This window comes from Salmo trutta, chromosome 25 (assembly GCF_901001165.1).
Source record: "Salmo trutta chromosome 25, fSalTru1.1, whole genome shotgun sequence".
Taxonomy (NCBI): Eukaryota; Metazoa; Chordata; class Actinopteri; order Salmoniformes; family Salmonidae; genus Salmo; species Salmo trutta.
The window spans coordinates 149587-173453 of NC_042981.1; the positions used below are offsets into that span (position 1 = coordinate 149587).

At 44.4% G+C, this 23867-nt stretch overlaps 1 protein-coding gene across 3 annotated transcripts in view; it reads right to left on the minus strand.

Annotated features, from left to right (window-relative positions):
- Positions 1–13406: 13406 nt before the first annotated feature.
- The window catches only part of LOC115161808 (histone-lysine N-methyltransferase NSD2), a 67499-nt gene continuing 57038 nt past the window's right edge, over positions 13407–23867 (minus strand). For 2 of the 3 annotated variants that reach the window (XM_029712586.1, XM_029712585.1), the window contains 4 exons: positions 18881–19022; positions 18500–18606; positions 17031–17232; positions 13407–14046 (listed from right to left, as the gene is read on the minus strand). In XM_029712586.1, the coding sequence (XP_029568446.1) occupies positions 13883–14046; positions 17031–17232; positions 18500–18606; positions 18881–19022 (615 nt within the window). In that variant the 3' untranslated portion in view covers positions 13407–13882. The remainder of the gene's footprint in view (positions 14047–17030; positions 17233–18499; positions 18607–18880; positions 19023–23867) is intronic. The other variant, XR_003869426.1, reaches the window with a different exon arrangement.

Sequence of the window (23867 nt, forward strand, 5' to 3'; positions counted from 1 at the left end):
GTCTGACTCTAACCCACCATACAGTCTAACTGACCCTGACTCTAACCCCCCATACAGTCTAACTGACCCTGACTCTAACCCCCCATACAGTCTGACTCTAACCCACCATACAGTCTGACTCTAACCCACCATACAGTCTGACTCTAACCCCCCCATACAGTCTGACTCTAACCCACCATACAGTCTGACTCTAACCCACCATACAGTCTGACTCTAACCCCCCATACAGTCTAACTGACCCTGACTCTAACCCCCCATACAGTCTGACTCTAACCCCCCATACAGTCTGACTCTAACCCACCATGCAGTCTGACTCTAACCCACCATGCAGTCTGACTCTAACCCACCATGCAGTCTGACTCTAACCCACCATGCAGTCTGACTCTAACCCACCATACAGTCTAACTGACCCTGACTCTAACCCACCATACAGTCTGACTCTAACCCCCCATACAGTCTGACTCTAACCCACCATACAGTCTAACTGACCCTGACTCTAACCCCCCATACAGTCTGACTCTAACCCCCCATACAGTCTGACTCTAACCCCCCATACAGTCTGACTCTAACCCCCCATACAGTCTGACTCTAACCCCCCATACAGTCTGACTCTAACCCCCCATACAGTCTGACTCTAACCCCCCATACAGTCTGACTCTAACCCCCCATACAGTCTGACTCTAACCCCCCATACAGTCTGACTCTAACCCCCCATACAGTCTGACTCTAACCCCCATACAGTCTGACTCTAACCCCCCATACAGTCTGACTCTAACCCCCCATACAGTCTGACTCTAACCCCCCATACAGTCTGACTCTAACCCCCCATACAGTCTGACTCTAACCCACCATACAGTCTGACTCTAACCCCCCATACAGTCTGACTCTAACCCCCCATACAGTCTGACTCTAACCCCCCATACAGTCTGACTCTAACCCCATATACAGTCTGACTCAGACAGAACCAGACAGAACTACTGTACTCCTCAGAACCAGACAGAACTCCTCAGAACCAGACAGAACTACTGTACTCTTCAGAACCAGACAGAACTGCTGTACTCCTCAGATCCAGACAGAACTACTGAACCCCCATACAGTCTGATTCTAACCCACCATACAGTCTAACTGACCCTGACTCTAACCCCCATACAGTCTGACTCTAACCCACCATACAGTCTGACTCTAACCCCCCATACAGTCTAACTGACCCTGACTCTAACCCACCATACAGTCTGACTCTAACCCACCATACAGTCTGACTGACCCTGACTTTAACCCTCCATAGTCTAACTGACCCTGACTCTAACCCACCATACAGTCTGACTCTAACCCACCATAGTCTAACTGACCCTGACTATAACCCACTTTACTGAGTTACAGTTCATATAAGGAAATCTGTCAATTGAAATAAATTCATTAAGCCATAATCTATGGATTTCACATGACTGGGCAGGGGCGCAGCCAATGGTGGGCATAGGCCCACCCGCTGGGGAGCCAGGACCAGCCAAGTTTTTCCCCACAAAAGGGCTTTATTACAGACGGAAATACAACTAGGCAACCAATTACAAGACAATTCTCTGATCACTGGCTGATCTTTCCCAACCCATAGGAATCCCCACCAGTTGACCATTTTGAAATGGTGGAAGCCCTCAATGGCGATATCCATGCAAAAAAAAACAACTAGGAATTTCCATGTAATGACCTCTGTGGTTTGAACCCTGAGTGACAGTAAGTCACATGATCTGAAGCCACTTCCTGTTCTGACTCATCGTTGCTCCTGAACCTACAGGGGTCATCCGATAAGTTATTAACTTCTCTGTGACCGATGTCATTCATCATCAGGGAATTCCCACCGGAGTTAAACGTGCGTTAATTTAACGTAATTCCCTTTTTATGCACTTTTCTCTGTATACGGACTTTGAACTTAACGCTTGTGCGGTGTTCATGTTTTTGTTATTCACCCAATGTTCGCGGTTCTAATGAAGCCACAACAATTTACGTAAAAATACTTAGATGTTGATTTATATCAATTACAAGCAATATTGACAGCATACATGGTTCATATTTACCTATGTGTTAGCAGTTGTTTTTATTCTTCAATAACACAAACTCCAAAGCAAATCAGAGGGAGAAAATAGGTTGATTTGAGAAAGACAAATCATGGATGTAATGGTGGGAGGTAGATGTTCAGTCTACCCTGTCCTCAGCTTTTCTCCACAAAACAAAGGAACCGGATGTAATTTATAACCCCCCCCACCCTAGCCTTGACCAATCAGAAGTCCTTGCAGTACCACTGGGCCAATAGCCAAATAACAAGTATCCTGCTCCAGACTCAACATGCAGACCGTCGCTCTGAGTTCAGGACTGACATTCCACAGATTCTAAACAGATGTTGAACTGAAACCCAACTCCTATTTACAATTCCCTATTGACCATTAGGACTCTAGTTTTTAGTCCTCATCCTCTGCGTTGTCTATCTTCAAAATATTCTTATATATGCTAGATCACATTTACCAATAAGTGTTTTTTGTTAACAAATCAATTATAATCAGGACATGGGTGGAACAAATATAAATGAAAAAAGGTTTCACTTTTGATGTTTATTGCTTTGAACTGGACAAATTTCACATACAGTATTTTATGAAAATGAGAAATGAGCCCCATTGAACACAAATTCATTTACACACCACATGAGGGACAGAGTTTTACTGTGTGTGTGTTGCATGCATTTGGTGCGTGTGCACTGTGTCTTCCTGTCCTTCTTGGGTCCACACACATCGCAGCGCTTCTTCTTGTTGCAGCATCTAGAATGATAAAAGCTTAGTTCAGGAATTTTACTAACATCTCACCCTCATATATAGTTCCAGCAGGCCAAGGTAGGAGAGTCAGACACATGCAACAACATCACTCACATATATAGTTCCAGCAGGCCAAGGTAGGAGAGTCAGACACATGCAACAACATCACTCACACTTACTTCCTGTATTGGAGTTGTTGGTTCTGTGGGTTGGGTGGATGGGGCACCAATATCCTCCGCCTGAATCCTCCTCACGATGGCTGCAGAAGCTGGGGTAATTGGGATATGTTGCCTCACCAATGCCTTGCACCACATTTTTGCTTTCTTTGGCACGTAGGACACTTGGGATGTCGGCTGTGAACATAAACAGAGGAATTGATAGGCCTGTTCTGTGTATTCAACAGCTGAGGTGGGGGATCTGGCTTGTTTTTCCGTACCGTTCCTACCATCGTCAGCTTCCTCTTGAGGAGCTCCTGTCCCAGCTTGTGCGTAGTAAAACAAGTTAATACATGTGATTTGGCCATGGAGTCCCTGTGTCACGTCCAGGACAATCTGCTTCCTTTGGTTCTTCTCAGGGGCTCCTCCATCTACACTTACAAGTTCCACACACATGATGAATCAGCATCAGACAGCCCAGATCTTGGTTCCATATTTTGCGGGTTTAGACGGTATGTACTACCTGAAGGGGCAGTGGCCCCTAAATGGCATAAGCTGCTCATCAACAGTAATGTTGGGCCCAGGGTTGTAAAACAGGGAAAGCGGTCCACCCACTTGTCCCACACTGACCTGATTGCAGCTAGCGTGTCTCTCTGCCGCCGAGCTGGTCTGGTGTCTCGGTTATCGAAGCGGATAATCCTGGAAATAATGTGGAAGTTTTCCAGAGACATTGTTGCACGGAAAAGTTCTCTGCCAGTTTCTGCATCCCACAGGGATTCTCCATTGGATCTGAAAACACCAGCAAGGATAAGAACCCCAAAGTACACATGTAAATGAGTTTGGTCCATCTCCTTCTATCTCTCTCCAAAAACACGCCTTCCCTCCAAATTAGGAGGCATAATTTATAGATTGGAAGGTAAGGGTGCTCTCAAGCGGCTATATGTTCTTTACCATTTGGTCATTAGATTTGCCACCAATGCTCCTTATAGGATACATCACTGCACTCTCTACCCCTCTGTAAACTGGTCATCTCTGTATACCTGTTGCAAGACCCACTGGTTGATGCTTATTTATAAGGCCTCACTCCCCCCTGAGATATCTACTGCAGCCCTCATCCTCCACATACAACACCCGTTCTGCCAGTCACATTCTGTTAAAGGTCCCCAAAGCGCACACATCCCTGGGTCGCTCCTCTTTTCAGTTCGCTGCAGCTAACGACTGGAACGAGCTGCAACAAACCCTCAAACTGAACAGTTTTATCTCTTCATTCAAAGACTCAATCATGGACACTTACTTGTGACAGTTGTGGTTGCTTTGCGTGATGTATTGTTGTCTCTTCCTTCTTGCCCTTTGTGCTGTTGTCTGTGCCCAATAATGTTTCTACCATGTGTTTCTACCATGTTGTGTTTCTACCATGTTGTTGTGATGTGTTGCTACCATGCTTTGTCATGTTGTGTTGCTACCGTGCTGTGTTGTCATGTTGTGTTGCTACCGTGCTGTGTTGTCATGTGTTGCTGCCTTGCTATGTTGTTGTCTTAGGTCTCTCTTTATGTAGTGTTGTGATGTGCGTTTTGTCCTATATTTATATTGTATTTTTTTGTCCCAGGCCCCGTCCCCGCAGGAGGCCTTTTGGTAGGCCGTCATTGTAAATAAGAATTTGACTTGCCTAGTAAAATAAATGGTCAATGTGCGGGGGCACCGGTTCGTCGAGGTAATATGTGCAAGTAGGTAGAGCTATTAAAGTGACTACGTATAGATAATAACAGAGTACCAGCGGCGTAAAAGAGGGGGTTGGGCAATGCAAATAGTCTGGGTAGCCATTTGATTAGATGCTCAGGAGTCTAATGGCTTGGGGGTAGAAGCTGTTTAGAAGCATCTTGGACCTAGACTTGGCGCTCCGATGCCGTGCGGTAGGAGAGAGAACAGTCTGACTAGGGTGGCTGGAGTCTGACAATTTTTAGAGCCTTCGACTGACACCGCCTGGTATAGAGGTCCTGGATGGCAGGAAGCTTGACCCCAGTGATGTACTGGGCCATACGCACTACCCTCTATAGTGCCTTGCGGTCAGGGGGCCGAGCAGTTGCCATACCAGGCAGTTATGCAACCAGTCAGGATGCTCTTGATGGTGCAGCTGTAGAACCTTTTGAGGATCTGAGGACCCATGCCAAGTCTTTTCAGTCTCCTGAGGGGGAATAGGTTTTGTTGTGGCCTTTTCACGACTGTTTTGGTGTGTTTGGACCATGTTAGTTTGTTGTTGATATGGACACCAAGGAACTTGAAGCTCTCAACCTGCTCCACTACTGCCCCGTTGATGAGAATGGGGGCGTGCTCGGTCCTCCTTTTCCTGTAGTCCACAATCATCTCCTTTGTCTTGATCACATTGAGGGATAGGTTGTTGTCCTGACACCACACGGCCAGGCCTCTGACCACCTCCGTATAGGCTGTCTCGTCGTTGATCAGGCCTACGACTATAGTCATGAGTGAACAGTGAGTACAGGAGGAGACTGAGCATGCACAACTGAGGGGCCCCTGTGTTGAGGATCAGCGTGGCGGGTGTTGTTACCTACCCTTACCACCTGGGGGCGGCCCGTCAGGAAGTCCAGGATCCAGTTACAGAGGGAGGTGTTTAGTCCCAGGGTCCTTAGCTTATTGATGAGCTTTGAGGGCACTATGGTGTTGAACGCTGAGCTGTAGTCAATGAATAGCATTCTCACATAGGTGTTCCTTTTGTCCAGGTGGGAAAGGGCAGTGTGGAATAGAGATTGCATCATCTGTGGATCTGTTAGGGAACTATGCAAATTGGAGTGGGTCTAGGGTTTCTGGGGTAATGGTTTTGATGTGAGCCATGACCAGCCTTTCAAACACTTCATGGCTACAGACGTGAGTGCTAGTCATTTAGGCAGGTTACCTTTAGTGTTCTTGGGCACAGGGACTATGGTGGTCTGCTTAAAACATGTTGGTATTACAGACTCGGACAGGGAGAGGTTGAAAATGTCAGTAAAGACACCAGTTGGTCAGCGCGTGCTCGCAGTACACGTCCTGGTAATCCGTCTGGCCCTGCGGCCTTGTGAATGTTGACTTGTACCTCTTAGGGCTAGGGGGCAGTTATTTTCAAGGCCGGATAAAAAACGTACCCAATTTAAACAGGTTACTACTCTGTCACAGAAACTACAATATGCATATTATTAGTAGATTTGGATAGAAAACACTCTGAAGTTTCTAAAACTGTTTGAATGGTGTCTGAGTATAACAGAACTCATATGGCAGGCAAAAACCTGAGAAAAAGTGAAGCAGGAAGTGGGAAGTCTGGTGCTTGTAGTCCTTTCAAGTGATTGCCTTGACTGTATACAGTGACTTAGGGTTCATTTTGCATTTCCTAAAGCTTCCACTAGATGTCAGCAGTCTTTAAAACGGGTTTTGAAGATTCTATGGTGAATTTGAAGGAAATACCAGCTGTGGTAAACTGGTGTCCCATTATAAGGCATGGGCTCAAGTCACGCGCAATAACTTGGGAGCGAGCGAGTTCATATTCCCTCCTAAAGAGAACGGATAGGTCCAGTTGGAATTTTATTCAAGGTATATGATAAAAACAACCTAAAGATTGATTCTATGCATCGTTTGACATGTTTCTACAAACTAGTATAACTTTTTGACTTTTCGTCTGGACTAAGTAAGCACGCACGTAGTGGATTTCGATAGTGAACCTAACGCGCGAACAAAATTGATTTTTTGGAAATAAATATTAACCTTTGAACATTTATTGTGGAGCTGGGATTCCTGGGAGTGCCTTCTGATGAAGATAATCAAAGGTAAGTGAATATTTATAATGTAATTTCTTAGTTTTATTGACTCCAAGATGGCGGGTTTCTGTTTGCTAGTGTCATCTGGGCTGTACTCAGATTGCAAATTGTGCTTTTGCCATGAACCTTTTTTGAAATCTGACAAAGCGATTACACTTCTAAATGTATCTATAATTCTGTGCATAACACTTCTATATTGATCAATGTTTACGATGAGAATTTACGTAATGTGTGTGCTCATTGTGCTCATTCACCGAAAGGTTTGGAGGGAAAACATTTCTCAACATTACGCGCCTATGTAAAATACTGATTTTGGATATAAATATGAACTTTATCGAGCAAAACATACATGTATTGTGTAAATTTGGCGCTCTGATTTTCCACTGGCCGTTGTCAAAATAAATCCCGTTAACGGGATGAGAACGGGAAGGGGTCCCATAGAGGTTAAAGGTCTTACTCAGATCGGCTGCAGAGAGCGTGATCACACAGTCGTCTGGAACAGCTGGTGCTCTCATGCATGTTTCAGTGTTACTTGCCTCGAAGCGAGCATAGAAGTAGTTTAGCCCGTCTGGTAGGCTTGTGTCACTGGGCAGCTCTCGGCTGTGCTTTCCTTTGTAGTCGGTTTGCAAGCCCTGCCACATCCGACGAGCATCGGAGCTGGTGTAGTATGAATCGATCTTAGTCCTGTATTGATGCTTTGCCTGTTTGATGGTTCGTCTGAGGGCATAGTGGGATTTCTTATAAGCTTCCGGGTTAGAGTCCCGCTCCTTGAAAGCGGCAGCTCTACCTTTTAGCTCAGTGCGGATGTTGCCTGTAATCCAGGGCTGCTGGTTTGGGTATGTACGTACAGCCACTGTGGGGACGACATCATCGATGCACTTATTGATGAAGCCAGTGACTGATGTGGTGTACTCCTCAATGCCATCGGAGGAATCCCGGAACATGTTCCAGTCTGTGCTAGCAAAACAGTCCTGTAGCTTAGCATCTGCTGCATCCGACCACTTTTTTATTGACCTAGTCCCTGGTGCTTCCTGCTTTTAGTTTTTGCTTGAACGCAGGAATCGGGAGGATAGAATTATGGTCAGATTTGCCAATGGAGGGAGAGCTTTGTACGCATCTCTGTGTGTGGAGTAAAGGTGGGCTAGAGTTTTTTTCCCCCTCTGGTTGCACATTTAACATGCTGATAGAAATTTGGTAAAACAGGTAAGTTTCCCTGCATTAAAGTCCCCGGCCACTAGGAGCGCCGCCTCTGGATGAGCGTTTTTAGGGCGGAATACAGCTCGTTGAGTGCGGTCTTGGTGCCAGCATTAGTTTGTGGTGGTATGTAGACAGCTACGAAAAATACAGAAACTCTCTTGGTAGATAGTGTGGTCTACAGCTTATCATGAGATACTCTACCGCAGGCGAGCAAAACCTTGAGACTTTCTTAGATATCGTGCACCAGCTGTTGTTACCAAATATACATAGTCCGCCACCCCTTGTCTTCCCAGACGCAGCTGTTCTATCCTGCCGATACAGCATATAACCAGCCAGCTGTATGTTGATACTGTCGTCGTTCAGCCATAACTCCGTGAAGCATAAGATATTACAGTTTTTAATGTCCCGTTGGTAGTTTAATTTTTCTCGTAGGTCGTTGATTTTATTTTCCAATGATTGCATGTTAGCTAGTAGAACGGAAGGCATTTGGGATTTATTCGATAACCTACGGATTCTCAGAAGGCAGCCGACCTCTGTCTTTTTCTCCGTCCTCTCTTCACGCAAATGACGGGGCTTTGGGCCTGTTCCCGGGAAAGTAGTATGTCGGGCTCGTTAAAGGACAAAAAAAGCTTCTGCCAGTTTGTGGTGAGTAATTTGCTGTTCCAGAAATTATTTTCGGTCATAAGAGACGGTAGTAGCAACATTGTGTACAGAATAGTTACAAACAACGCAAAAAAAAACATGGTTACTTGGATGTGTAGTGTCAGTGTGTGTTGCTGGCACGTCATGCCTAAATTTGCTAATCTTGCCAATGAAAAATGTAAGTAGTTGACAATATTAGTCGGTTTTGTGATGAATAAGCCATCTGATTCAATCAATGATCGAGCCAAGTTTGCCTTTTTGCCCAAAACTTCATTTAAGGTGCTCCAATGCTTTTTACTATCATTCTTTATATCATTTTTTTGTTTCTTCTTCTTTATATTCAGTTTAGTCAATGATTTCTCAATTTGCAGTACGTTTGCCAATCGGTTGTGCAGCCAGACCTACAGTTGAAGTCGGAAGTCTACATACACCTCAGCCAAATACATTTAAACTCAGTTTTTCACAATTACATTTAATCCGAGTAAAATACCATGTCTTAGGTCAGTTAGGATCACCACTTTATTTTAAGACTGTAAAATGTCAGAATAAAATTAGTGATTTATTTATTTCATCACATTCCCAGTGGGTCAGAAGTTTACATACACTCAATTAGTATTGCCTTTAAATTGTTTAACTTGGGTCAAACGTTGCGGGTAGCCTTCCACAAGCTTCCCACAATAAGTTGGGTGAATTTTGGCCCATTCCTCTTGACAGAGCTGCTGTAACTGAGTCAGGTTTGTAGGCCTCCTTGCTCGCACACGCTTTTTCAGTTCTGCCCACAATCTTTCTATAGGATTGAGGTCAGGGCTTTGTGATGGCCACTCCAATACCTTGACTTTGTTGTCCTTAAGCCATTTTGCCACAAATTTGGAAGTATGCTTGGGGTCATTGTACATTTGGAAGACCCATTTGCGACCAAGCTTTAACTTTCCGACTGATGTCTTGAGATGTTGCTTCAATATATGCACATCATTTTCCTTCGTCCTGAAGACATCTATTCTGTGAAGTGCACCAGTCCCTCCTGCAGCAAAGCACCCCCACAACATGATGCTGCCACCCTCATGCTTCATGGTTGGGATGGTGTTCTTCAGCTTGCAAGCATCCCCCTTTTTCCTCCAAACATAACAATGGTCATTATGGCCAAACAGTTCTATTTTTGTTTCATCAGACCAGAGGACATTTCTCCAAAAAGTACGATCTTTGTCCCCATGTGCAGTTGCAAACCGTTGTCTGGCTTTTTTATGGCAGTTTTGGAGCAGTGGCTTCTTCCTTGCTGAGCGGCCTTTCAGGTTATGTCGATATAGGACTTGTTTTACTGTGGATATAGATACTTTTGTGCCTTTTTCCTCCAGCATCTTCACAAGGTCCTTTGCTGCTATTCTGGGACTTTTCGCACCAAAATATGTTAATCTCTAGGAGACAGAACGCGTCTCCTTCCTGAGCGGTGTGACGGCTGTGTGGTCCCATGGTGTTTATACTTGCATACTATTGTTTGTACAGATGAACATGGTACCTTCAGGCGTTTGGAAATTGCTCCCAAGGATGAACCAGACTTGTGGAGGTCTACAACTGTGGTCTTGGCTGATTTCTTTTGATTTTCCCATGATGTCAAGCAAAGAGGCACTGAGTTTAAAGGTAGGCCTTGAAATACATCCACAGGTACACCTCCAATTGACTCAAATTATGTCAATTAGCTTATCAGAAGCTTCTAAAGCCATGACATCATTTTCTGGAATTTTCCAAGCTGTTTAAAGGCACAGTCAACTTAGTGTATGTAAACTTCTGACCCACTGGAATTGTGAAAGGGAATTATAAATTAAATAATCATGCACAAAGTAGATGTCCTAACCGACTTGCCAAAACTATAGTTTGTTAACAAGAAATTTGTGGAGTGGTTGAAAAACGAGTTTTAATGACTCCAACCTAAGTGTGTGTAAACTTCCGACTTTGCCATTTCTTTTTCCTCATCCCTCAGCCATACACATTTTCAGTTATTTTATTAATGGGTTCATGTTTATTAGTAACTGGGATCAGCAATTTCATAAATGTGTCAAGTACAGGGTCTGGTTGCTCCTCATTACACACCACGGACCAGCAAATATTCTTTACATCAACAACATAGGAATCACTACAAAACTTATTGTATGACCTCTTATACACTATATTAGGCCCAGCCTTTGAAACTTTGGTTTTCCTAGATATGGCTACTATATTGTGTGATCTACACCCTATGGATTTGGATAGTTTCAAACAAATTTCTGCCGCATTAGTAAAGATGTGATCAATACATGTTAATGATTTCATTCCTGTTCTGTTGAACTACCCTGGTAGGCAACCTGAACAAGGTTGCAGGTACTAGTTACAGTTTGAAGCTTTCTCTTGAGTGGGCAGCTTGATGAGAGACAGTTAATATTCAAAATCACCCAGAAAATAGACCTCTATTGATATCACATTGTTAAGCATCACTGACAGTCTGAAATGGTCCGCCCACACAGACAGCGTGGTGAAGGCGCAGCAGCGTCTCTTCAACCTCAGGAGGCTGAAGAAATTCAGCTTGTCACCAAAAACACTCAAACTTTTACAGATTCACAATCGAGAGCATCCTGTCGGGCTGTATCACCGCCTGGTACGGCAGCTGCTCCGCCCATAACCGTAAGGCTCTCCAGAGGGTAGTGAGGTCTGCACAACGCATCACCGGGGACAAACTACCTGCCCTCCAGGACACCGACACCACCCGATGTCACAGCAAGGCCAAAAAGATCATCAAGGACAACAACCACCCGAGCCACTGCCTGTTCACCCCGCTGTCATCCAGAAGGCGAGGTCAGTACAGGTGCATCAAAGCAGGGACCGAGAGACTGAAAAACAGCTTCTATCTCAAGGCCATCGGACTGTTAAACAACCATCACTAACATTGAGTGGCTGATGCCAACATACTGACTCAACTCTAGCCACTTTATATTATATAATGTTTACATAACCTTCATTATTCATACTGTACACCATGCTATCTTGATGTATCACTAGCCACTTTAAACAATGCCACTTTATATGTTTTCATAACCTACAATACTCATCTCATATGTATATACTGTACTCCATACCATCTATTACATCTTGCCTATGCCGTTCAGCCATCACTCATATATTCATTCCTTTGTAGTTGTTGTGGAATTGGTAGATTACTTGTTAGATATTACTGCATGGTCGGAACTAGAAGCACAAGCATTTCACTACACTCGCATTAACATCTGCTAACCATGTGTATGTGACAAATACATTTGATCATCCATTTATTGTAGGCCTATTTATTAATCAAAACCGTTTTGTTTAATTCTGTTGAGACAGTCATTGGCTTAAATAAATTCTGTCTTTTTAATTGTGTGCTCCATATTTAGTTTAAGATGGTTATAAGTAGACCAGTAAGTTATAAGTAGACCTGTGGGTTATAAGTAGGCCTGTTGGTTATAAGTAGACCTGTTGGTTATAAGTAGACCAGTGGGTTATAAGTAGACCTGTGGGTTATAAGTAGGCCTGTTGGTTATAAGTAGACCTGTTGGTTATAAGTAGACCAGTGGGTTATAAGTAGGCCTGTTGGTTATAAGTAGACCTGTTGGTTATAAGTAGACCAGTGGGTTATAAGTAGGCCTGTTGGTTATAAGTAGACCAGTGGGTTATAAGTAGACCTGTGGGTTATAAGCTATTTTCAGGTTTCTCCAGAGATGTTCGATCGGGTTCAAGTCCGGTCTCTGGCTGGGCCACTCAAGGACATTCAGAGACTTGTCCCAAAGCCACTCCTGCGTTGTCTTGGCTGTGTGCTTAGGGTCGTTGTCCTGTTGGAAGGTGAACCTTCGCCCCAGTCTAAGGTCCTGAGCACTCTGGAGCAGGTTTTCATCAAGGATCTCTCTGTACTTTGCTCTGTTCATCTTTGCCTCGATCCTGACTAGTCTCCCAGTCCCTGCCGCTGAAAAACATGTAACTCACTGTGCTTTAAACCACATGGACACCTCATCTCACAAAAAGAAAACGACGCCAGGACAGCGGAGTCAATCACCACCTTCCGGAGACACCTGAAACCCCACCTCTTTAAGGAATACCTGGGATAGGATAACGTAATCCTTCTACCCCCCCCCCTCCTAAAAAGATATAGATGTACTATTGTAAAGTGGTTGTTCCACTGGATATCATAAGGTGAATGCACCAATTTGTAAGTTGCTCTGGATAAGAGCGTCTGCTAAATGACTTAAAACATCACATGCTCCAGCCAAGAACTCCTGAGCACCTAAAAGACAAGTAGAAAAACCTGAAATAACCAAGGTTTCAGAGTAAAAGTCCACAATAGGGTTTCAGCTCTGTGCTTTAATAACACTATCTGACCAGGTATACTAGCATCACTCAAATGAAGAAAACAATATTATGTACTTGTCTAGAATGAAATGAATCCTATGGCTATTACAGGAAACAAACCGAATTCAAGGCCTATCCTTAGATATTACTTATCACATCTGGAACTAACAATATTTCAGTATTACTAGAATGTTGCTCTTTCATATACACACATAAATAATAGAAACCTCTACTGTTTAAAGTCATCTATGAGAGGAGAGGCGCTTCAAGAGATGAGAAATGTTGTAGCTGGGAGGTGTACTGTACTCTGCTGTCTGTAGCTGGGAGGTGTACTGTACTCTGCTGTCTGTAGCTGGGAGGTGTACTGTACTCTGCTGTCTGTAGCTGGGAGGTGTACTGTACTCTGCTGACTGTAGCTGGGAGGTGTACTGTACTCTGCTGACTGTAGCTGGGAGGTGTACTGTACTCTGCTGTCTGTAGCTGGGAGGTGTACTGTACTCTGCTGTCTGTAGCTGGGAGGTGTACTGTACTCTGCTGACTGTAGCTGGGAGGTGTACTGTACTCTGCTGACTGTAGCTGGGAGGTGTACTGTACTCTGACTTGTGCTTATCTACCACAGACGAATTACAGACAACTAACAGCTGGCTATCTGAGTGTAAAAGGACCTGATTGGCTGGCTATCTGAGTGTAAAAGGACCTGGTTGGTTGGAGGTGTAGATTAGGACAGCAGATCCCTGATGAAGAGAGACAACATACATTCATAAAGAGCTTTCTGTCCGTCTGTCATCTTGAAGACATTATGGGGTTGGGTCCTGTTCTGCTCCAGGTCAGACTGTTAGACCTGAAACTCAAGGCGTCTCCTGAAGCCTTTAGAGGGTTCGAGGGGGTGTGTCGGGGGCTGGGTCAGCCTAGGCCTCAGTCCACTCTGGGTAAGGGTGCTGGGTTAGGGGTGTTCGTGCTCCTGGCAGCAGAGCTGTCCGGTGGGGGGCCAGGGCCGCAGCGCCCCCTCCTGGTGGTTCTTGCAGAATGAGTTGGGGCACAGCTGGCAGAACGCCTCAGATGGTTTCCCACACACGTCACAGTGGTGCCACGGGCAGTCCCAGCGCCCTGAAATATAACATAATAACCATTATAATACCTATTATAGAACTAGCTTGTCCAGCGGTTCCCAAACTAGTGGTCACGACCCCATGTTGGGTCGCCTGATATGAAAATGTGGTTGTGGGAGAATTTCCAAATTCAAGAAAAATCTATATTTTTTCTATTTTCTACATTGTATAATAATAGTGAAGACATCAAAACTATGAAATAACACATATGGAATCATGTAGTAACCAACATTTAAAAAATATATATATTTTATAATTGAGATTCTTCAAATAGCCACCCTTTGCCTTGATGATAGCTTTGCCCACTCTTGGCATTCTCTCAACCAGCTTCATGAGGTAGTCACCTGGAATGCATTTATTTGGATTTGTTTAACACTTTTTGGTTACTACATGGTTCCATAGTTTTGATGTCTTCACTATTATTCTACAATGTAGAAAATGGCACATAAAGAAAAATCCTTGAATGAGTAGGTGTTCTAAAACTTTTGACCAGTAGTCTGTCTATATATCGTCATTTTATCTCAAAAGCATTGTAATGTGACTAGGCCCACTACACTATGAAACTACACACTATTGAATCATTCCCATGGTGAATGACTAGCTACACTATTGAATCATTCCCATGGTGAATGACAAACTACACTATGAAACTACACTATTGAATCATTCCCATGGTGAATGACAAACTACACTATGAAACTACACACTATTGAATCATTCCCATGGTGAATGACTAGCTACACTATGAAACCACACACTATTGAATCATTCCCATGGTGAATGACTAGCTACACTATGAAACTACACTATTGAATCATTCCCATGGTGAATGACTAGCTACACTATGAAACTACACACGGTGAATGACAAACTACACTATTGAATCATTCCCATGGTGAATGACTAGCTACACTATTGAATCATTCCCATGGTAAATGACTATCTACACTATGAAACTACACTATTGAATCATTCCCATGGTGAATGACAAACTACACTATGAAACTACACACTATTGAATCATTCCCATGGTGAATGACTAGCTACACTATTGAATCATTCCCATGGTGAATGACTAGCTACACTATGAAACTACACTATTGAATCATTCCCATGGTGAATGACTAGCTACACTATGAAACTACACACTATTGAATCATTCCCATGGTGAATGACTAGCTACACTATGAAACCACACACTATTGAATCATTCCCATGGTGAATGACTAGCTACACTATGAAACTACACTATTGAATCATTCCCATGGTGAATGACTAGCTACACTATGAAACTACACACGGTGAATGACAAACTACACTATTGAATCATTCCCATGGTGAATGACTAGCTACACTATTGAATCATTCCCATGGTAAATGACTAGCTACACTATGAAACTACACTATTGAATCATTCCCATGGTGAATGACAAACTACACTATGAAACTACACACTATTGAATCATTCCCATGGTGAATGACTAGCTACACTATTGAATCATTCCCATGGTGAATGACTAGCTACACTATTGAATCATTCCCATGGTGAATGACTAGCTACACTATGAAACTACACACTATCTCTGGATTAACGATCTAATGTTAGCTAAATGTAGCAACGAATAAATTGGCTACATTTCTTTCAATGGACAATTCTGTGAACTGTGCAAGTTTTAAATAATACCTGTTAGCAAAGGTTTCAGCTAGAGACGACGTGCAGGTGCTGGCAGGGATTTGTAGTCTTGTATGATGTCTACTTTAATTCTAATTAGCATTTTAGAATCTGAGAGGAAATAGAGCTGAATATATTGATAAAAGTCACCTTGTCCTAGAGAGATTTACATGGCTATCAAAACGTCACGCCAGGGTAAGCCTACACGAAACACAGACCGTATTTTAATTGTTAAATCCCCTATGGGAGGAATGAACGGTGGAAAAACGATTGGTACCATTTCCCTGTTTGACCGCTGGGTTTTATGGGTCATCATAAACACCTACACTATGGGGCTCTATTGATATACCAACCAAATTGTAATTCATAACTTAACCATGCTCAAAGGGATATTCAATGTCTGCCTTTTTAATTAAATGTTTTAACCATCTACCAATAGGTGCCCTTCTCTGTGAGCCATTGGAAAACCTCCCTGGTCTTTGTGGTTGAATCTGTGTTTGAAATTCCCTGCTGGACTGAGGGACCTTAAAGATAATTCTATGTGTGGGGTACAGAGATGAGGTAGTCATTAAATTATGTTCAACACTATTATTGCACACAGAGTGAGTCCATGAAACTTATGAGATTTGTTAAGAATATTTTTACTCCGGAACTTATTTAGGCTCGACATAACAAAGGGGTTGAATACTTATTGACTCAAGATATTTCATTTTTAATTAGGGTTAGGGTCTTACCAAAGGGTCTCTTGGTGCGGTCCAGGCAGGAGAGGTAGAAGGGTTAGGGGTTAAGGTCTTACCGAAGGGTCTCTTGGTGCGGTCCAGGCAGGAGAGGTGGAAGGGTTAGGGGGTTAGGGTCTTACCAAAGGGTCTCTTGGTGCGGTCCAGGCAGGAGAGGTGGAAGGGTCAGGGGTTAAGGTCTTACCGAAGGGTCTCTTGGTGCGGTCCAGGCAGGAGAGGTGGAAGGGTTAAGGTCTTACCGAAGGGTCTCTTGGTGCGGTCCAGGCAGGAGAGGTGGAAGGGTCAGGGGGTTAAGGTCTTACCGAAGGGTCTCTTGGTGCGGTCCAGGCAGGAGAGGTAGAAGGGTTAGGGGGTTAGGGTCTTACCGAAGGGTCTCTTGGTGTGGTCCAGGCAGGAGAGGTGGAAGGGTCAGGGGGTTAGGGTCTTACCGAAGGGTCTCTTGGTGCGGTCCAGGCAGGAGAGGTCTTACCGAAGGGTCTCTTGGTGCGGTCCAGGCAGGAGAGGTCTTACCGAAGGGCCTCTTGGTGCGGTCTAGGCAGGAGAGGTGGAAGGGTTAGGGGGTTAAGGTCTTACCGAAGGGTCTCTTGGTGCGGTCCAGGCAGGAGAGGTGGAAGGCCTTGGTGCAGCTCTTCCTGTCACACAGAACCAGCTGCCCTCCGTCTCCACAGCGGAAACACTCGTCCTCAGACTCCTTCCCCTCGTTACGCGCCCGACGCTTCTTCACTTTCTTCTTGGCTTTCTTCCCCTTGGGCTCCGCGGCCTGGATGCCAGACGTCTGACAGGAAACAACAGTCAGATAGGAGCCTGGCCAACAGAGGTCTGACAGGAAACAGTCAACACCATCATCCCAGAAACCCTAGACCCACTACAATTTACATACCGCCCCAACAGATCCACAGATGACGCAATCTCTATCGTACTCCATACTTTCCCCCTGGACAAAAGGAACACCTATGTGAGAATGCTGTTCATTGACTACAGCTCAGCGTTCAACACCATAGTGCCCTCAAAGCTCATCACTAAGCTAAGGACCCTAGGACTAAACACCTCCCTCTGCAACTGGATCCTGGACTTCCTGACGGGCCGCCCCCAGGTGGTGAGGGTAGGTAACAACATCTGCCACGCTGATCCTCAACACTGGAGCTCCCCAGGGGTGCGTGCTCAGTCCCGTCCTGTACTCCCTGTTCACCCACGACTGAGTGGCCAAACACGACTCCAACACCAACATTTAAGTTTGCTGACAACACAACAGTGGTAGGCCTGATCACCGACAACAATGAGACAGCCTATAGGGAGGAGGTCAGAGACCTGGCAGTGTGGTGCCATTACAACAACCTCTCTCTCAACGTGATCAAGACAAAGGAGTTGATCGTGAACTACAGGAAAAGGAGGGCCGAACAAGCCCCCATTAACATCGACGGGGCTGCAGTGGAGCGGGTCGAGAGTTCCTTGGTGTCCACATCACCAAACCATCATGGTCCAAACACACCAAGACAGTCGTGAAGATATTTTCTTAACTCCATTTCTTGAACTGCACTGTTGTTAAGTACTTGTAATTACGCATTTCACAGTAAGGTCTACACCTGTTCTATTCAGCATTTCACAGTAAGGTCTACACCTGTTCTATTCAGCATTTCACAGTAAGGTCTACACCTGTTCTATTCAGCATTTCACGGTAAGGTCTACACCTGTTCTATTCAGCATTTCACAGTAAGGTCTACACCTGTTATATTTTGCGCATGTGACAAATACATTTTATTTGAGATAGAGGCCTGGCCACCAGAGGTCTGACAGGAAACAGCAGTCAGATAGGGGCCTGGCCACCAGAGGTCTGACAGGAAACAACAGTCAGATAGGGGCCTGGCCACCAGAGGTCTGACAGGAAACAGCAGTCAGATAGGGGCCAGGCCTCTGAGGTCTGACAGGAAACAACAGTCCGGTGGACCTCAAGACTGTCATGTGTTTCTTGAGTTTTTTTTATAAAGTGTCGCCATTCTAAATCTTTCGATCATTTCTGATTTGGCTCCTCTCGGAACACTCACCTTGGGCCGGTCTCCAAGGAAACCGCTACAGTTGGAAGCCCCACAGCGACATGCCGTCTTTTCATTACCAAGACAATCCAGGTTGTAGTTGAAGGTGAGCTCTGTCCCTGGAAACCACAACACACCATGTTAATGTTATGGTTGGGATCTGAACCCGGGTCTCCCACGGGAGAAAACAACGTCAGAGCAAGAGGAAATTCCCTTTGAGCCGAGGGTGACAGTGATTTTGAAGTCGCAGGTAGGGGGCTACCTCCTCACGAGACCATGAGCCTGACTCACGTCCGGTACATTAACACACTGACTGTCCCTTTAAATCACAAAACACCAAGTCAACACAACCATAAAACAAGAGAAGAGTAGCAGACATGTCTGGGTTCTCACCAGCAGGGACGTCACAGACGGCGAAGAGCCCGACCCTGGTGTCTCCGTTCACCGTCCATTTCTGCGTGTCACAGTTGGGCTGGCAGCTGTGGTTCATGAAGCGGGAGTAGTTTCCTTTGGGCCCGGCGTCTATGATCCGGTCCTGGAAACCCAACAGGTCAGTCCAGTGTACAGGCCAGCAGTAACATTATAACAGGTCAGTGTACAGGCCAGCAGTAACATTATAACAGGTCAGTGTACAGGCCAGCAGTAACATTATAACAGGTCAGTGTACAGCAGTAACATTATAACAGGTCAGTGTACAGGCCAGCAGTAACATTATAACAGGTCAGTGTACAGCAGTAACATTATAACAGGTCAGTGTACAGGCCAGCAGTAACAGTATAACAGGTCAGTGTACAGGCCAGCAGTAACATTATAACAGGTCAGTGTACAGGCCAGCAGTAACATTATAACAGGTCAGTGTACAGGCCAGCAGTAACATTATAACAGGTCAGTGTACAGCAGTAACATTATAACAGGTCAGTGTACAGGCCAGCAGTAACATTATAACAGGTCAGTGTACAGGCCAGCAGTAACATTATAACAGGTCAGTGTACAGGCCAGCAGTAACATTATAACAGGTCAGTGTACAGGCCAGCAGTAACATTATAACAGGTCAGTGTACAGCAGTAACATTATAACAGGTCAGTGTACAGCAGTAACATTATAACAGGTCAGTGTACAGGCCAGCAGTAACATTATAACAGGTCAGTGTACAGGCCAGCAGTAACATTATAACAGGTCAGTGTACAGGCCAGCAGTAACATTATAACAGGTCAGTGTACAGGCCAGCAGTAACATTATAACAGGTCAGTGTACAGGCCAGCAGTAACATTATAACAGGTCAGTGTACAGGCCAGCAGTAACATTATAACAGGTCAGTGTACAGGCCAGCAGTAACATTATAACAGGTCAGTGTACAGCAGTAACATTAACAGGTCAGTGTACAGGCCAGCAGTAACATTAACAGGTCAGTGTACAGCAGTAACATTATAACAGGTCAGTGTACAGGCCAGCAGTAACATTATAACAGGTCAGTGTACAGGCCAGCAGTAACATTATAACAGGTCAGTGTACAGGCCAGCAGTAACATTATAACAGGTCAGTGTACAGGCCAGCGTAAACATTATAACAGGTCAGTGTACAGGCCAGCAGTAACATTAATACAGGTCAGTGTACAGGCCAGCAGTAACATTATAACAGGTCAGTGTACAGGCAAGCAGTAACATTATAACAGGTCAGTGTACAGGCAGCAGTAACATTATAAAAGGTCAGTGTACAGGCCAGCAGTAACATTATAACAGGTCAGTGTACAGGCCAGCAGTAACTTATAACAGGTCAGTGTACAGGCCAGCAGTAACATTATAACAGGTCAGTTTACAGGCCAGCAGTAACATTATAACAGGTCAGTGTACAGCAGGTCACATTATAACAGGTCAGTGTACAACCGTACATATAACAGGTCAGTGTACAGGCCAGCAGTAACATTATAACAGGTCAGTGTACAGGCCAGCAGTAACATTATAAACAGGTCAGTGTACAGGCCAGCAGTAAACATTATAACAGGTCAGTGTACAGGCCAGCAGTAACATTATAACAGGTCAGTGTACAGGCCAGCAGTAACATTATAACAGGTCAGTGTACAGGCCAGCAGTAACATTATAACAGGTCAGTGTACAGGCCAGCAGTAACATTATAACAGGTCAGTGTACAGGCAAGCAGTAACATTATAACAGGTCAGTGTACAGGCAAGCAGTAACATTATAACAGGTCAGTGTACAGGCCAGCAGTAACATTATAACAGGTCCAGTATTAAGTACAGGCCAGCAGTAACATTATAACAGGTCAGTGTACAGGCCAGCAGTAACATTATAACAGGTCAGTGTACAGGCCAGCAGTAACATTATAACAGGTCAGTGTACAGCCAGCAGTAACATTATAACAGGTCAGTGTACAGCAGTAACATTATAACAGGTCAGTGTAGCAGCAGTAACATATAACAGGTCAGTGTACAGGCCAGCAGTAAACATTATAACAGGTCAGTGTACAGGCCAGCAGTAACATTATAACAGGTCAGTGTACAGGCCAGCAGTAACATTATAACAGGTCAGTGTACAGGCCAGCAGTAACATTATAAACAGGTCAGTGTACAGGCCAGCAGTAACATTATAACAGGTCAGTGTACAGGCCAGCAGTAACATTATAACAGGTCAGTGTACAGCAGCAGTAACATTATAACAGGTCAGTGTTACAGGCCAGCATAACATTATAACAGGTCAGTGTACAGGCAAGCAGTAACATTATAACAGGTCAGTGTACAGGCCAGCAGTAACATTATAACAGGTCAGTGTACAGGCCAGCAGTAACATTATAACAGGTCAGTGTACAGGCCAGCAGTAACATTATAACAGGTCAGTGTACAGCCAGCAGTAACATTATAACAGGTCAGTGTACAGCCCAGTAACATTATACACAGGTCAGTGTACAGGCCAGCAGTAACATTAAACAGGTCAGTGTACAGGCAGCAGTAACATTATAACAGGTCAGTGTACAGGCCAGCAGTAACATTTAACAGGTCATGTAACGGTCAGTGTACAGCAGTAACATTATAACAGGTCAGTGTACAGCAGTAACATTATAACAGGTCAGTGTACAGGCCAGCAGTAACATTATAAACAGGTCAGTGTACAGGCCAGCAGTAACATTATAACAGGTCAGTGTACAGGCCAGCAGTAACATAACAGGTCAGTGTACAGCAGTAACATTATAACAGGTCAGTGTACAGGCCAGCAGTAACATTATAACAGGTCAGTGTACAGGCCAGCAGTAACATTATAACAGGTCAGTGTACAGGCCAGCAGTAACATTGTAACAGGTCAGTGTACAGCAGTAACATTATAACAGGTCAGTGTACAGCAGTAACATTATAACAGGTCAGTGTACAGGCCAGCAGTAACATTATAACAGGTCAGTGTACAGCAGTAACATTATAACAGGTCAGTGTACAGCAGTAACATTATAACAGGTCAGTGTACAGGCCAGCAGTAACATTATAACAGGTCAGTGTACAGGCCAGCAGTAACATTATAACAGGTCAGTGTACAGGCCAGCAGTAACATAACAGGTCAGTGTACAGCAGTAACATTATAACAGGTCAGTGTACAGGCCAGCAGTAACATTATAACAGGTCAGTGTACAGGCCAGCAGTAACATTATAACAGGTCAGTGTACAGGCCAGCAGTAACATTATAACCAGGTCAGTGTACAGGCAGCAGTAACATTATAACAGGTCAGTGTACAGGCCAGCAGTAACATTATAACAGGTCAGTGTACAGGCCAGCAGTAACATTATAACAGGTCAGTGTACAGGCCAGCAGTAACATTTAACAGGTAAGTGTACAGGCCAGCAGTAAATTATAACAGGTCAGTGTACAGGGCAGCAGTAACATTATAAAAGGTCAGTGTACAGGCCAGCAGTAACATTATAACAGGTCAGGTACAGGCCAGCAGTAACATTATAACAGGTCAGTGTACAGGCCAGCAGTAACATATAACAGGTCAGTGTACAGGCCAGTAACATTATAACAGGTCAGTGTACAGGCCAGCAGTAACATTATAACAGGTCAGTGTACAGGCCAGCAGTAACATTATAACAGGTCAGTGTACAGGCCAGCAGTAACATTATAACAGGTCAGTGTACAGGCCAGCAGTAACATTATAACAGGACAGGTCAGTGTACAGGCCAGCAGTAACATTATAACAGGTCAGTGTACAGGCCAGCAGTAACATTATAACAGGTCAGTGTACAGGCCAGCATAACATTATAACAGGTCAGTGTACAGGCCAGCAGTAACATTATACAGGTCAGTGTACAGGCCAGCAGTAACATTATAACAGGTCAGTGTACAGGCCAGCAGTAACATTATAACAGGTCAGTGTACAGGCCAGCAGTAACATTATAACAGGTCAGTGTACAGGCCAGCAGTAACATTATAACAGGTCAGTGTACAGGCCAGCAGTAACATTATAACAGGTCAGTGTACAGGCCAGCAGTAACATTATAACAGGTCAGTGTACAGCAGTAACATTATAACAGGTCAGTGTACAGCAGTAACATTATAACAGGCCAGTGTACAGGCCAGCAGTAACATTATAACAGGTCAGTGTACAGCAGTAACATTATAACAGGTCGGTGTACAGGCCAGCAGTAACATTATAACAGGTCAGTGTACAGCAGTAACATTATAACAGGTCAGTGTACAGGCCAGCAGTAACATTATAACAGGTCAGTGTACAGGCCAGCAGTAACATTATAACAGGTCAGTGTACAGGCCAGCAGTAACATTATAACAGGTCAGTGTACAGCAGTAACATTATAACAGGTCAGTGTACAGGCCAGCAGTAACATTATAACAGGTCAGTGTAAAGCAGTAACATTATAACAGGTCAGTGTACAGGCCAGCAGTAACATTATAACAGGTCAGTGTACAGGCCAGCAGTAACATTATAACAGGTCAGTGTACAGGCCAGCAGTACATTATAACAGGTCAGTGTACAGGCCAGCAGTAACATTATAACAGGTCAGTGTACAGGCCAGCAGTAACATTATAACAGGTCAGTGTACAGGCCAGCAGTAACATTATAACAGGTCAGTGTACAGCAGTAACATTATAACAGGTCAGTGTACAGGCCAGCAGTAACATTATAACAGGTCAGTGTACAGGCCAGCAGTAACATTATAACAGGTCAGTGTACAGGCCAGCAGTAACATTATAACAGGTCAGTGTACAGGCCAGCAGTAACATTATAACAGGTCAGTGTACAGCAGCAGTAACATTATAACAGGTCAGTGTACAGGCCAGCAGTAACATTATAACAGGTCAGTGTACAGGCCAGCAGTAACATTATAACAGGTCAGTGTACAGGCCAGCAGTAACATTATAAC